Source organism: Pundamilia nyererei, unplaced genomic scaffold, assembly GCF_000239375.1.
Source record: "Pundamilia nyererei isolate P.nyererei 1_Seehausen unplaced genomic scaffold, PunNye1.0 scaffold00113, whole genome shotgun sequence".
Lineage (NCBI taxonomy): Eukaryota > Metazoa > Chordata > Actinopteri > Cichliformes > Cichlidae > Pundamilia > Pundamilia nyererei.
Genome location: NW_005187514.1, coordinates 1,620,882 through 1,636,390, shown reverse-complemented (window position 1 = coordinate 1,636,390; position 15,509 = coordinate 1,620,882). Strand labels below are relative to the sequence as shown.

Sequence of the window (15,509 nt, the reverse complement as noted above, 5' to 3'; positions counted from 1 at the left end):
CAAAAAATGGCATGCATGGAAGCATTTTCACCTCGTCTTTTCAAATGCAAAGAAGAAGAGATGAAATTTCCCAGTACACCTCGGTTAGCCGGTATCAGGTCTAAGACGCATCACCTGGGAGTCACTGCCTCCAAGACTCCCCACTGATTCCCCCTGCTTCACCCGGCAACAGGCGATGAAACTGACTCCAGTCATATATCAGCCCAGCTGGACGGAGTGTTTATTATTACAACACAGCAAGGGAGTGACTGAGGGAGAAAGCAACAGAGGGAAAGATGGCGGAGTGGTGGGAGAAGTGGAGGGGGGGGATTAAGGCTGGCGGGAGAAGAGGAGCGGTAGGAGGGAGGATGAATAGAAGAAAAAAGGGAGTTGGGTGCTGTGTGGTGCTAAGGGAGAGGGCTGTGCCATGCTGCCGAGGTGTCTGCCTGTGTTTTTTCTATATGAATGCATTTGTGACAGTGCATGTTTTTTTTTTTATGTTGACACCACCAATTGAAGAAGCAGCTAATAAAGAGAGAAAATTGTTTAAAAAAAACATAAATGTCAGAAACTCAAAGTCAGGTAAAATCAGAGGTAACCAGGCAGGGGGTTGATGGAAAAAACAACACAAAAACCAACATGAGGTGTTGCTGGTTTGGGCGGTTGCCCTCCCTGCCCCCTCTGTCTCCCTCCTCTGTCTTCCGCCACCTTTTCTCCCCTTCCATGCCTCCCTTTCCCTCCCGCTTGCCCTCGCAGCGCTGTTGATTAATGTGGGATGAGGCTGGCCCCGAAACAGAAGCTCTTTTCAGTGCTGTCACACTGGGGAGATGGAGAGGCAAACTGTGGCCAAGGTGGATTTAACCACAAGCACATATACGCACACACAAACACACACAAATACACTTCTGACCAAGCGAAGTGGATGAGCCCAGCACGCCATCAAAGGTCTGGTATCTGCCCAGAGAGTTTGCCAGCCTGCCAGCAGTACAGTGTGTGTGTGTGTGTGTGTGTGTGTGTGTGTGTGTGAGAGAGAGAGAGAGATGCCTATTTTAAAATGTACACAGTTCACAGTCAGTGTTTGCATGGGTGCACATTTTCTTGTATATGTGTTTCGTGTGGATTTGTATCTTTGCGCCCATAATCAGTCATATTTCTTGCATTTTAAAAGGTGTCAAGACTTTCTTGTAATGATTTTGGTAATAACTCAGTTGTTTCCTGGCTAAAACAGCTATTTTATTCAACTAAACATGAGTGTTTTAGTAGGTGTGGAAGGGCAGTTGCAAACACATAAATTCACTTGGGTAAGGTAGGGCAGGGACTGAGCAAATACGAAACATGAATTTTAATGATCGGTGTTCTTTAAAGAACAATAGTTGCCTTTTTTATCATACCGTTATTGACTGAAGTTTGACTTTTAACATAAGTGATCAATAAAAAGCATCATTTTTATACCACAGGTGCATATAAGGCTGTGTGTAAATGTGGAGTTCTTTTACCAAACCTCACACTGATGTACAACACTTCCCCTCCCTTCCCATTAACTTCAGCCGACTAGCAGCGACGTCAGTGCAGCAACAGCTAAAACACAAACCTTGAAACCATAACCGGAGGCGCTATAAAAGCTAACCATGCCTGATAAATGCAGAGACATAAATTCCACTTTCCCTATTGGAGGAGTCAGTGAATTGAAAGACGTCCACTTTGTGTGCTTAGCATGCTGAACCACAAAGGCAGTGGAGCGAAGAGGTCTTGCTTTTCTGGTAAGCAGATCTGCTGAACCAAAGCAGGGGCGTTTTCCCCACAGGCCACCTAGATAACATCTCTGTGTGCTTTGACCATCACAACACATCCTTATAAACCACAGAACAACACCCTTCAGGACAGGACTGCTACTAAGTCTCCCTGTCCTTTTGTCTCTATTACTGTCTGCATGTCTATCCGACTGTCCCACTGTCCCACATTCTTCCTTTTCTGTAAGGTGTCCTTCATACTGGGTCTGTCCGGACAGCAGTGCATAGTATTTGTACAGTATTACTATGATTAAACCTCTGATACTGATCTTTGGTTGGTTTCCAGAAGATTTGTCATAGAGTATGCTAAAAAAAAATTAGACAAATACCAATTAAAACTTTAATATTTTCCAATATTTTCAACTATTGCTTAGCAAACTTAGTAGGTCAGCCAAGCTGAACGAACTAAGACTATAATGGCAATTATGTTCACTTTTTCACACTGGAGCATCAGAAACATCAGATTTATGTCGACAGCAAATAAAAAAGGTTCAATTTGAACACAGCCCATCTGCTTTTAACGTTTGTTCATCTGCTTCCACGTATGCCAAACTTTAATCATCTCTCTGCATCTGCTTTTTTATTGGCATCTCTATTTTGGTGCACTAAGTCAATCTTAATGTGTACCTGTGCTCTCCTTAGTGACTCATAGGAAATAAAATGCACCATTTCTTTTCGTGGTTTTACTTTTCCTGAAGGAATCTTGATGCTATTCCATAAATTGAATATGGCCGGAAATATGTTTTCAGGAAAAGGTTAAAACAGATCTGGCAATGTGCGAGCATGCATGAAAGCAGGTAAGATTGAGTAGTTTTCTCTGCTTCTGAACTGAGTTTGTCAAAGTACACCTGGAGGTAAAGGCACAGGAGGACGGCCTGCTGAGTTGTGAAAGTCATCCATCTATGTCCGTGGCTCCATAGCCCACCCTCTCTAAACTCTCACATGGCTGGGGTCAAAAATCCTATAAGTGTGTGTTATGTGCGTGTGTTTGTGAAAGAGCAAAAAAAAAGAGCAAAATGATAGATGTGAAAAATGTCACTGAGATAAAACAAAAGTGGGCAAGAGCACCAAAATAGTCATTCGTGTGTGTGCGTGTTTTCCTACCTTGTAGGTCCGACAGGAGGGGTTGAAAGCATTTGTTCCACAAACAAATAAGGTGTCTTCATTTTGCTGCAGAAGGACTTTGATGAAATTGTGACACTCATCCTTCGGGGAGAGCAGGGCAGGAAAAAAAGAAAGAGAAAAAGAAGAAAGGAAGTCCATGGTGACATCTGTATCTGTAGCCACATGTGGGCTGTTATTTTTTTGCTTTTCTGTCTTTTGAAGTGCAGCATGTGGCACGCGGTGAGCAGGGAGAGGCATATGTAACAAACACAGTATCGTGACATGCATTTGATCACGGCACATAAAGGCAAATCCGCAGGAGATTTTAATGTGCCATTTAACGTCCTCTCAAACAATAATGAAAGTGTTATTAAGTTCAGGAAAAAAATAAAGTTATACAACCATGAGATATGAAGATTCCCACTGATATGCTCTATAAATTCTGACAGCAGAAGGTTATATGAACTGCAAGAAGTGTGTTATTGCACCTTCAGGATCTTGTGTCTTTAAAATGTGTGTTAAGAGTGTCTGTGTGTGTGAGGGAGAGAGAGAGAGCAAGACAATGAAACAGAGACTGTGCGCAATTACATCAGTTACAGGTTGTCTGCCATGCACAGTGTGTGACTGACAAAAAAAATTGGAAAAACTCGAGTGACGTTTGCTCTACAAATGATGTTGTAGTGTGTGTTTTCCTTACCTTATGCTTCCCTTTCATTCTGCAAGTGTCCACATCTCCCTGTCTGGACTTCCATGTCATTTTCTGTAGAAAAAGATGGAAGTTTAACTGAAGCTAAAGAGAAAAATAGCGAGTCACAAAGAAAGCAGGCTAAACAGTGAGGTGGGAGGAGGAAAAAACAGACAGCATTATGGAGCTCAATAACCCATCTATATTAAGATCAATAATCATCATTTGAGATTCTACATCATTGATTTCTCTCATGAGGCACCTGCTCTGAGGCAAACTTTATTCTAAGTTTGTTTGGAGATCATTTTACCTCCTTGAACATCGAATTTTCTGCCAGAGGGAAGGAAATACAATACTGACCCCGGATCAGAACAGACTGTCCAAGGACAGATCCGTGGACAAATCTGTGGATTAATAGGCTTGCCATCCTTGCGTGTGCACATACACACACACGCACTGCCTTGACCTGTGGATCAGCCCTCTTTTACTTGTCACTGGACTACAAACAGACATACGGGTAATTATACTTAAGTTATAGCCATGCACACAAATGTACACACACATACACACCACGTGTGTCCCTGGCCTGTGTCACCTGAGGGTCAGCTCCCAGCCGCAGGTTCAGACCACTATGTACCTGCCGCTGTTGTACAACATGTTTGGAGCTCAGCCACTGATTAAAGACCCTCAGTCATCAATCAATCTGCGCGTCTCCCACCAGCCTTTCATCTGCAGCCTGCTCTCATTAAGACCCACTTGCCAGGCTCTGACATTGAAGTGGATGAGGTGGAGGGATTGCTGGTTGTTGCATACACGAGAATGGCCTTGTCTGAATTCTGTTTGCATGCATTATGTTTAGGGCATGCGATGCCAGCAAAGAGTGGTTGAAATGGAATAAAGAGTGGGTTATTACAGTCGAGGCCCTATGTAAATATGAGGCCCCTTTTTGGAATAATTTGAAACTATACAATGGGATCTTCTTCACCTCTGCATCCATATTGTCTTTCTTCTGCTACTCATCTAGCCATTGCTTTCGCTCTCTATTTCCTGCTCCTCCCCCTTCTCCTTCCTCCCTCTCGCTCTTCTTCCGCTGTCCCCTCAGCTTCCGTTACGCACCCATCAGACCTCTAGCTGTCCCACTGATGAGCGTGGATGACGCAAGCTAGCTGATTGATTAAATAATCTTCTTAACAGGGTCACCATTGCGAACGCGCCAGGTCCAATCGGTGAGCGGGTGAGTAAGACTGCTGGCAGGCACACAAATGCACCCACATGCACATACGTACACACTGTTGCAGTCAGAGTGAGGTTACGCTGTCAATCATGCAGAGAACAACACATCCTCAAAGAGGCAGACGTCTCACTCACCTTACTGAAAAATATCTCTTCACTGTTGGCAGTGTCTGTGTCCACTGTGTATATATGATCCCTGCAAGTGATTGAGGGAAAGCGAGTGAGGAAGGGAAGAGAAAGAGATTGGGAGAAAGAAGAGGGAGAGATGAGAAGAGGTCAGACAGCAGCAGACAGTCAAAATTCAACAAACAATAAACCCATTTCTTTTCTTCCCTCTCTGTTTTCCCCCTGCAGGCAGCAAACAGCGTCAGAAAATGGGGCTTTGTATAAACTTTGTTCAAACTTCAAAAAATGACAATAAACAAAAGGAGGCCAGATCTATTTGCTCTGTCAGACAGAAACAGTCAACAAAGGTTCGGAGCGCCGTGGCGCAGGCCTGGGGACAAAAGCCTCTTTGTCCCAGAGAAAGGTCTTGGTGGGGGGTGAGGGAGGAGGGAAGGCTTGAGACGGGAGGTGCCAAGTCACTCAGAGCTGTTCAGGTCAATTAAGCCTAGTGTTTGAGCCACAGGAAATCTATACTAACACTCATTATAGCTCAGACAAGAAGACTTATGTGTGTTGGCCTGGAAATATACAAGCTTCTCCTGCGTTACACAGTCCAGCCATAAAGGCCCCAGCAGGGCATATGGAAGACATAAAAATCACAAGGGTTAACTACATCTCAGACAGACAGACAAGGCTAGTTGACCAGCCATGCCGCTACACCTTCTTACCGTGGAGAATTGGGGTGCGGACATGGAGAGGGAGGATACAATGGGTGTAGAGGTGGGAGGTAGAAGGTGTAGAGGTGGCATGAACGGAAGAGTCAGAAAGAAAAGCTTTCTTTTGAGGAGAGAACCAAAGGTGACCGTGCCAAACGATGTAACCGCTTTAATTTGTTGAAGATTAGCTGTTGAACGTGTTTTTAATCAAAGTGTGTAACAGTGGCATCATCTGACTCACGGCTTAATTATATTCCAGCTCCCCAACCTGCGCTTAGCCAGCCTGCCTGCCTTGCTCTCTCATTAACTAAATCTAATAAAGTCTTTGGAGGAACAGGCATCTTGAAATGAATCCACTTATATCGCTTTCCTGGGGGCCACCTCAGTCTCATCGAGGATAAAACCCAGTCTACTGTACATTATCAGCCACAATTCTTAAATTGAATAATTAATCTTTAAGAGTGGTTGAAATTAGGAAAACATTTCAGCTTTCATCACATTTCCAGAGAGGCCGGGGGCTAAATACCTGTTTTTTCTGTCGGTTTAACTTCTGAAATTTCTCAAAGAAACTGTAAAATACATCATATGAATCTTTTTTTCATTTCTCCACACTGAGGCTGTTTATGGTTTCTATAGTAACTGTCCACTGATCAGACCTATCAGTATAAAAAAAATATACATAATCAATATCATCACTGTCATGTAAAGCACAAAAATTCCTTTAGCAAATTGCCATTTACCATTTAAAAACAAAAAATGTCACGCGTTTTTCATCCCTTCTCAAACGAATTTTCCACAACAGCGCACTCAAAAGTCCATTTTTATGGACAATACTGACTAATTTCAAAGTTCCTCTTATAACTAAATGTTTGTGATTATTGCTTTCAGCTGAAATAAAAAGAAAACCCTTTTCATGAAAAAAGCCAAGAGCAAAGTCAGCTTTAGGTCACTCAGATTCATCCTGTGGCCTTCCTTCCAAGTTCCTTTGCTCAAGCAAATGCCAGATGCTGACTGTCGCTGCGCAGTCTGCCATGATTAAAAACTGAGCAACAACAAGTTACAGGTTGTTGCGGCTCAGGCCAAAACCACAATCTCCCCTCCAAAATGTTTTTCATTAGGCCTAACTGGTTCCACTGCCATTGAACTGCTCTGTGCTAATTGTTCTGGACTGATTTTCCCAGGTCAGTCTGTGTTGCCTTTTTCAGTATCCCTTTCAATGCAGTCAGAATTACATGTTCTAGAGTAAATGTGAATATTTAAAAAGCTGGCTTATAAAAATCAGCACCACTACATTTAAAATAGTGGAAAAACAGAGACACATTTAAATGGAGATGAAACACACGAGGTGATAAAAACGGTGGACGATGATCACTAAAATGTTCTGATTTGTCTCCTTAAGTTCAGCAAGTTAACTTGTTTTATCTTTATATTAAAATTCAAACTTCATATTGAAAAAGACCTAAATAAATCAAAAGCTATTAAATCAAAGGATTACTTAGCGGATTTATTGCAATCCCCTGGGTTATTTTACTGTCTGCAAATTTAAAGCAGCTCACGAGCAATCTGTAATTGACTTCTCCATAATTTTCAGTAGTAACCATCCCAGCGATTCTCCCTGACTTGTGCCTCTCTTATCCCGGTGCTGACAAAGTCCTCTGGGCTGAGGCCTTCCCGCCGCAGGTTTCTGGTTCCAGCAGAGATTAGAGCGAGCCAAGCGATGAGGCGTTCCTCAAACATACTGACTGGAGATGGGGGAGTACAATGGAGCGGCTGTGTCTGTGTCAACACCAGCTTTCCAAACACACACACACACACACGTGCACAACCCCCCCCCCCCCCCACCCCCGAGTCTTTACCCCAACAAAATTTCACATGCACCCTTTCCCCTATTCAGCCCTGCACCTGAACTCATATTACAACACAGTCACTTCCTTGTGGTCTCTGAGTCACATCAATGAAACACTCAGAAGAAAGAAAAGAAGCAGAGGCAGAGTACAACATGTATCTGTGCAACATTAAACTGGATGTTGTAAACATCAGTACTATTTTTTTTTTTATTTGAAGTTTTAAAATCAATTATCTACGTTCCAGGCATTCAGTATTCCAAGTTATATTTATCTTTTATTATATGAAAGTCAACTTCCAGAGATGAAACCTGCATAAAACACATGATCCATCACAGTCACATTGTTGCTAATTTGTTATTAGTTATTGTCATGACGTATGATCCGACCTTTTAAACACTTTAAAACTGTTGCTATTATTTCATTCTTGATTAATTGATTAACGTTCAGCTTATGTTATGTCAAAAAATGGTTGTTTCCAACACGGACCCCCTAAAATTTACATTTTTTTTGTCATGTAAACTCACCCACAAAATATCCAATGCATATTTTCTTAACAGGATAAGTTCTGAGAAAAACAGCACATCTTCACACAGCCAGAGAATCTTTTGACATATTTTCTTGAAAACATACCTGAAATGAATAATGGATTTTTCTTTTCTTTTCTTTTTTTTTTTAAATAATTGTTGAAAAAATTGATTCTTGTATTATAAAGGCTTCATATAAACTTTTCACTCTAAAGTCTTCGAGAACGGCACATAAATTGATTTTCTTTTTCAGATTGTGGTGGGTTGAAGGGAAGTCATTAATTTGAAAAACCCTCAGGAAAATAACCAGGAAACGTTTTACTACTGTTTTTATGTTACTACAAAATAGGACGCCTTTATCGTAGATGTCACTTTGAATATATTTCAGCATTTCATCTGATGGTTTGCAAATATTTTAGCCCCCCAAAATAATCCCGCAACATATTCTGATTTCAGAGACGCTCTTGCCTGCTGAGCACAGTACAGACTAAACAACCTGTTGTGAGTAAAAGCTTTTGTTCTGCTGGGGCAAAAGTATGGCAAAGACCAATTTTATTATGCAACAGCCCATTTCCATATGTGCTGAGCAGTTCACTGAGAATACAAAAATAGGTGTCCCATTGTCTATTGTTTTCAGGCTTGGAATCCATTTGCCGTACTGATGTACAAATTTTACTTGTAAAATTATTTATGAGAATGAAAAATGTGATACTCTGTTTAATTTGCATGCAGTATGCAGCTTAATCCAGGTGCTTTAGATCAGATAAGTGTCTTAGAATCAAGTTTTGTAAAGAATTAGAGAGCATGGCATTAGTAATAATGACTCTTAGCTCACATAGTTTGTCCACAGAATTTCTTCTTTGCTCTGCTCCCTTTAGGAGTTACCACACTGGATCATCTGCCTCCATCTCATCCTATTACCAGCATCTTCTTCTGTCACACCAGCCTTCGTCTTTCACTACATCCATGAACCTTCTCTGTATTCCTCCTCTCTTCCTCCTGCCTGGCAGCTCCCTGTTACACATCCTTTGCCCATTATATCCACTATCCCTCCTCCGTACATCCAAACCACTTCACCCTTCTTTCTCTAACTTCAGGAATATAAAAAGTCATGGTATTGGTATAGTCTACGCTTTATTGCTTTTCTGAACCTCAATACTTTAAAAATTACTACAACTACAACTTGAGCCGTGTTGTGTTAGCCTACATTTGTTTGGCAAATTGGCAACATTAAAAGAATGAAATATCTGCACTTGGCGGCTCTGCAGTGTAACTGTAGATACAAAACTATCACTGGATTACTTTGGTAGTGAAGAAACTGAGAAAAGCCTAATCATTCCCATGCAAGTCGTGGAGTTGGCAGGAGTTTTGTTTTTCTCTTATTTCTCATGAGATTCATAGATGTTTATTCATACTGAATGTGGGAGATAAATAATTACATCTCCAGATCCTGTAAGATGCTCTATTTGTGTGAGTGTGTTTAAAGTTACAGTTTTGACACAACTTGCAACAATCAGCTACGAATTCAAAAGTGTTTACAAGGAGAATCTGCTGCAGTGACTGTGAGAGGTAACCCTGAGCAAACCTCTCATTGTTTTTAAAAGACCTGTATGCACCTGTGTCTTTTAGTTTAGGCAGTATATTTGTCTCGTGCCCTCTGCCGACTCTTTCTCCTCCTCCTCCCAATAACCTCCTCAAGAGGTACTCGTCACATCTTGAAATCTTTGCCATGCTCTTTACAAGTTCTGCTTGTTCTGATGTTAAAATTTACAGTCCAGTGAGATTTTTTAAAAGCGAATGCGTTTGACACGGTCTTTACTTGGTTAAGACTTTAGTAACTTTTTAACTAAAATCCACAGGGTGCTTTGCTGCAAGTCATTCACTTTCCCATAATTTTCCCGCTTTCAGCTGTAAATCAAACAGCCTGAGGATGGCACAGTACTTTAACACAAAGGAAGCGGTTCTATAGCGCTGTGGTGCAGATGATGAAATTAGAAACACCGTGAGATTGTGAGGAACGAGAAATAACAGGCGTCTTTGACAGTGGATGAACGCGACACATTGGGTATCAATGTGAATCACTTGGCGTGGGCTTCTCATTTCCCAAAATCCTGGGACAAAAAATGCGTGAGTAGGATGGAAGGTATGCAAATATCCTCTTAGGGACAAAGATGGAGACACTGTAAAAAGATGGGTACACAGTGAGGAAGAGCTGAATGATCCAGTCAGAACAGTAGACTAACTGAGCGTGGGCAAGAGTGTGAGATTGAGTGCAACAGAATGACAGAAAGGGTCTGCGTCGGACATGTAGCCATGCGTGGCCACGAGAACACAGGCTCTTTGTGTGGAGGAATGTCGTTTTCATAACAGCGCATTTCTTCTGGGGTAACCACAGGCCAGCGCGGTCCATCTGCTGGGCCTTTGTGAAACTATCTCCCACTCCAGTGGCAGAAAATAGGGGAACACAATTAGCATGCGCCCCGCACCTTATTCCACCATTCCACTTTCCGCAAACCTAATTCCTGCAATCCACCCTCCCACACTTTCTCTCTCGTCACCCTCTTCACCTATATTCCCCTTTCTTCATAACTGGATCATGGGTGGTGGAGGATGGCCCGTTCTGCATTGTTTTGGCTTTCACTGGTTCAAATCCTCTTCACAAAGTAGGCGGGAGGGAACTGGGGAAGCCAGCAGGCACCTTCAGGCTGTGAAGGGAGCTGTTGAAGTTCTGAATGGGTTGAGGGCATCGAGAGGCCCTCGGTGATGTGGTGGCATGAAATCCAACAAGCCAGGGTTCACTCACCCCCAGGCTGAGGCAGGTTGTTCTTTTCGAAGGTTGAATTTCTCATTATGGTTTTCAGCATTCCCTCCACCTTTCCTTTTGTGTGCATTTGTATGTGACTGTATGTGTGTTTTTTGTGCGTGGCTGCTTCAGTATGGTAAGGGGCATGTGTTGAGGGTGCACTCTTGGAACAATTAAGCAGATATGCATAATCACAGTATAAGATGTGATTTCTTTACTGAACCTTACCCAGTAATCTTACATCTAACTTCCAAGGAGATCAGTATGGGAAATATTTTGTTTGTCATTCCTAATTTTTAATTAATTGTTTTTTTTATTCCCTTGTAATTAAATTGTGAATTGCCTGTGCACCCCAATTCCAAGAACATGCAATTAAGCAAATTGTTAACATACAGTAAAATAATGCTGAAGATGTTCTGTTGTCTAACACATTTCAACATGATAGTTTTAACTTTTAAACTACATTAATTTAAATTCATATTCTATATGTGCATTTATCAGGATACCATACATTTTCATATACTCTCACATAAAGTTTTTGTAGCATCTCAGTGCCTTTTGCTATTACCCAGGATACTCCTCACTAGCTAACCAGACAAGCTATGAGAACAATGTGGCACTAATTCTAGTGCAGGAGTATACTCCAGCCAGGCTGTGTAAATATTTTTCTCATATGATCAGCAGCAAATGTCCAAAGAATGGGTGAAAGGACATTTCTTTCTACATGCTTGCAGAGTTATTTTATGAAATTAAACTTGTTCCAATTTTCATTTCAGGTGATTATGATTACCGAAGCTGCAAAAGTTGGTTCAGAGGGTGGACATAGCTGGATGTCGTCGGTGCTGCGAGGAGAGGGAGAGGAGGCAACCGTGTAATCCCCATCATTAGTGGGTTTTAACAGGATTTGGTGGAGCTACAATAATAGAGACTCTAGTGGCCTCCACTGCGAGACCCAAAGAGACCCAACAGGGAAGAACAGCAGCCACAGAGGCATGGCTGTTCTAGAGGATTCAACGGAGACAAGGTAATCAGGATTTTTGAGTGCGCTTCTGTGAGCGTGTCTCGCTGTAATCACAAGTTTTGGTCTTTCACTCACGGCGATCACTCTCTCTTTCCCTCTCTCTCTGTCCGTCCCACACATACACATTCTGTCTCTCTGATTCCCATGCTTCGCAGCCTCATAGAGGGGTGTAAACAGAGTGTGGTTGGTGTTACCATGGTGAAGGGTGACTGTGGCCTAGGAATGGCGACTATGCCCTGCATGTGGAGAGGTCTAGGGTATGCTCGCAAGGCAGGGTATATAGCAACGCGTTCACACATACCCACAAGCACAAGCATGTATGGACTGTCTTTATCATTCTCTCCATGTCTTTTCTCCAGCTGGCGTGAACCTTTGAGACACCTATTCATAGTTTCAGCCATCATGTCCTTTGGCAACACTAGGCAAACGACATATTGGAAACAGGCCGTGACATGATCGTACAGACTTTAAACAAATATCCATGTCAGTTTAACTTATGTGCCAAATAAAATATATATATATATATAAACCATACGTCTATCTTCTGTAAGCAATTCTGAAATTTCTAGACTGACTTCTTCATCCAAAGTTGAAGTATTGCACCTGCCTTTGATGTCCACAAACACACACACACACGGTTTTGCTGAGCAGTGGGTGATTATGACCACTATTTTGCCCTTATCCTTTCTATTTACCTCCAAATAAAGGTGGTTAGACATTGTGAGGGGATAAAAGCAGAGTGTTAATAAGACTGTCTCCTTATGAATATAGAGAATCTGTAGGCAGTCGATGAGACGTCGTCTGGTACTGGAAACTGCTTATAGTCTGAGTTCTGTTGATCAAACAGGTTTGGGCAGTCTTTGGTTGCATGCAGGCAAACAGTTGTGGAGAGCAATTGGCAAAAACAGTGGTTAACTTGAACAACAGCTTTTTTTAAAGCATCCAAACAGAAAGTCTTGGTGATCCCATTTCATTCATATATTCGCATGTGACGAGCCGGTCTATCTGTTTCACCTAATCAAACATTCTCCAGAGTCCAGCAATTTCACTGGGGAGCACAGGATTAACAAAATTTGCCAAGATGTCACTGAAAACTACAAAAAATATATCCCAAAAGAACTTGATCTAAACAAAAAGTAATAAAACAATAAAATAAATGTTTAAGTAACCGAGTCTCTTTAAGGTTAGACTTAGTTTGCAAAGTTTCCAAACTAAAAAGCAGTTCTCATGAAAGTGGAGGTTTGTGACGAGCTATTTTGTTTACAGCTGAAGACACACACACAAGACCATATTACTCTGACACACACACACACGTGCAAAGATCACAATGATGAATCTCCCACTGCACCATGATGAATTCCCTCTGAATGGAGTACACAGTGTACCCTGACCATGAAATATGGACCTCTGGGATGCGAGTCCTCCCGCGTCCGTCTCTCACTGAACAAATTATTGCTTTTACCAAACGTGACTCTGCTGCTAAACATCTAAAATACACATGACAGCAGACACGCATAAACCACCAAGCTTGCACATTAAGATGTTTTCATGTTCATTACCTGCACTTTAGTATACACCATGTCTCAGTTTATCATGGACAATGTATTGTTGATTGCTTCAAAGCAATTAGTTTGCTGCAAGGCTGAATCTAATGGTCATTAGTATGACTTTACAAACACCTCTTGGCATAACTTCCATGTTGTATTTCTATTCTACTTTATTTCTATTTAAGATCTTATTAGCAGAAGATCTGCTATGCATCCCTTTTGATAAGAGAAAATATTTAAGTTAAAGTGAAAGAAATCAATACTATACTCAATCCAGTGCCAGTCTTATTAAATCCTAACAAACAAGCGGGCTTTTAAAAGGCTGCATATGAAAAGACTGCAGTCAGATATGTTATCAAGCTGTAGGATCCCTCTGGATAATGCGCTTGATAGAAACTTGGCCATGGAATCATATTCATAATATTAAAAACCTACAGCAGTCATGAACTGAATACATAATTAACACCCAATATATAAGAGTCTAATAAGGCTAATGGTGTTTTACAAATATTAGAAGAGATATATGACCTCATTAGCAGAGGCTATTTTCTTTACACTTGTACAGACACACTGGCTAAAACAGGTCTCGATCGCCTGATTTCACCATATCAATACACTTCATTCAAGACTTAAAACTAAGGATAAATTATCAATCGCTGCATCTGTTGCTCAGTTCACACATTGCCAAAGACTTGACTCTTTCTCTCTATGGATTAAGGCACTTTTGTCTATTTACAATTTCATTAGTTGCTATGTTTGTATGCATCTCACAGCTTAAAAATCTTGTGATTTTTTTGCCAGCACCAAAACAGGAGCCAAAGGGATTTAATACACTGAGCAGTCATTCAAAAAACAGCCTGAAACAGTGTTGGGCTTTGGACTGCGTTCACAGTGGCCATCTGCAAGCTGCTGCACACCAAGAACTGAGGCTCACTGGTCTAGAGGCATGATGGCAGAGCTGTGTGATGCTGGCTCCAGAATAAACAAGCCATTTGACTGGACAACCGTCATAAAAGCAACTATTGATGTTGCCTAGTTTTTTTTGTGGGGGGGCTCGTTTCCACCATTGTGCGTTGTTTCGTGGCATGAGTCTTGCTGGGTGAACTGCTGGCTCACTTTCACATTGATTTCTGAAGTGGTAATTGTCTGTGCTGTTTGCCTTAAACTGTTTGTCATTTAACTTTCACGTGTCTTTATCGACATTCTGTTAGAGCCGATGGATGTTTGAGGAAGGGCCGTCGTTTGTGTGTCCATTTTATCGACTCCCAGCATTCTTCTCTGTGTCCGGATCAATGGCGGTCATCCGACTCAGTCTAATCTGAGGCAGCCATTCCAGTCATTCGGGGGTCACATACCTCGGCCATGTGTCTGCTTTTAGCAAGTGTAGGACTGTTGCACCGGGTCACCTCACACATGCAAGCCACTGCAGACACGATCACAGACTAGCTTCCACACCCACCAGCACACATGTTCACTACCCTTGAATGTATATATTTATTTACACACATGTGGCCATCAGACAACTGGTCAGCATACTAAACTTGACACATATACGCACCCTCTTTCACTCACTCTCTTACACACACACACACACACACACAGTCAAGCCCCTCCAATAAACCCCATGTGTCTCATTTCCCTCCCTTATCCCTAAGGCCCTGCCACCCCATGTGGAGCAGGTGGGCGACAGGCAGACCAAAGTCTCTGGAAAAACCACTACACACACACACACACACACACACAGTCTCTCTCTTTTTTTAGTCTGGTTTTTCTCGCTCTCCATACACCTCCTCTTAATGACCAGAGACATGTTAAAAAAACAGCTCTCTTAAAGCAGCAGCCTCCCTCAGCCACTTAATTTGACATGCTTCGGAGGGAAACAAAGAAAGACCCCTATTGTGGCTTTCAACAGGATCCAATCAAGCCTGCCACTCAATTAGCTATGGAGGGCAGAGAACAAGCACATAAGGATCAGTTTTATTAAGGCCTTTTTAATGCTACTGTAATGTTATATGCTGAAGGTAAACCTGCCTGTTAATGGAGCTGACTGGTTGTCAAACCACTCACTTTGCAATGAGGCGAAGCAACATCGCCATTTTTAAAAAATACTGATGACAAGAGTAGGGATGGGTACCGGTGTCCGGTGCCATGATGG

The 15,509-nt window shown here is 41.9% G+C and overlaps 1 protein-coding gene across 3 annotated transcripts in view; it reads right to left on the bottom strand.

The window, feature by feature from the left end:
* sema6a (sema domain, transmembrane domain (TM), and cytoplasmic domain, (semaphorin) 6A) overlaps positions 1-15,509 on the bottom strand; it is a 100,741-nt gene that overhangs the window by 37,592 nt on the left and 47,640 nt on the right. For all 3 annotated transcript variants that reach the window (XM_005741779.1, XM_005741780.1, XM_005741781.1), the window contains exons 4-6: positions 4,927-4,987; positions 3,571-3,633; positions 2,874-2,975 (exon numbers count right to left, since the gene is read on the bottom strand). In XM_005741779.1, the coding sequence (XP_005741836.1) occupies positions 2,874-2,975; positions 3,571-3,633; positions 4,927-4,987 (226 nt within the window). The remainder of the gene's footprint in view (positions 1-2,873; positions 2,976-3,570; positions 3,634-4,926; positions 4,988-15,509) is intronic.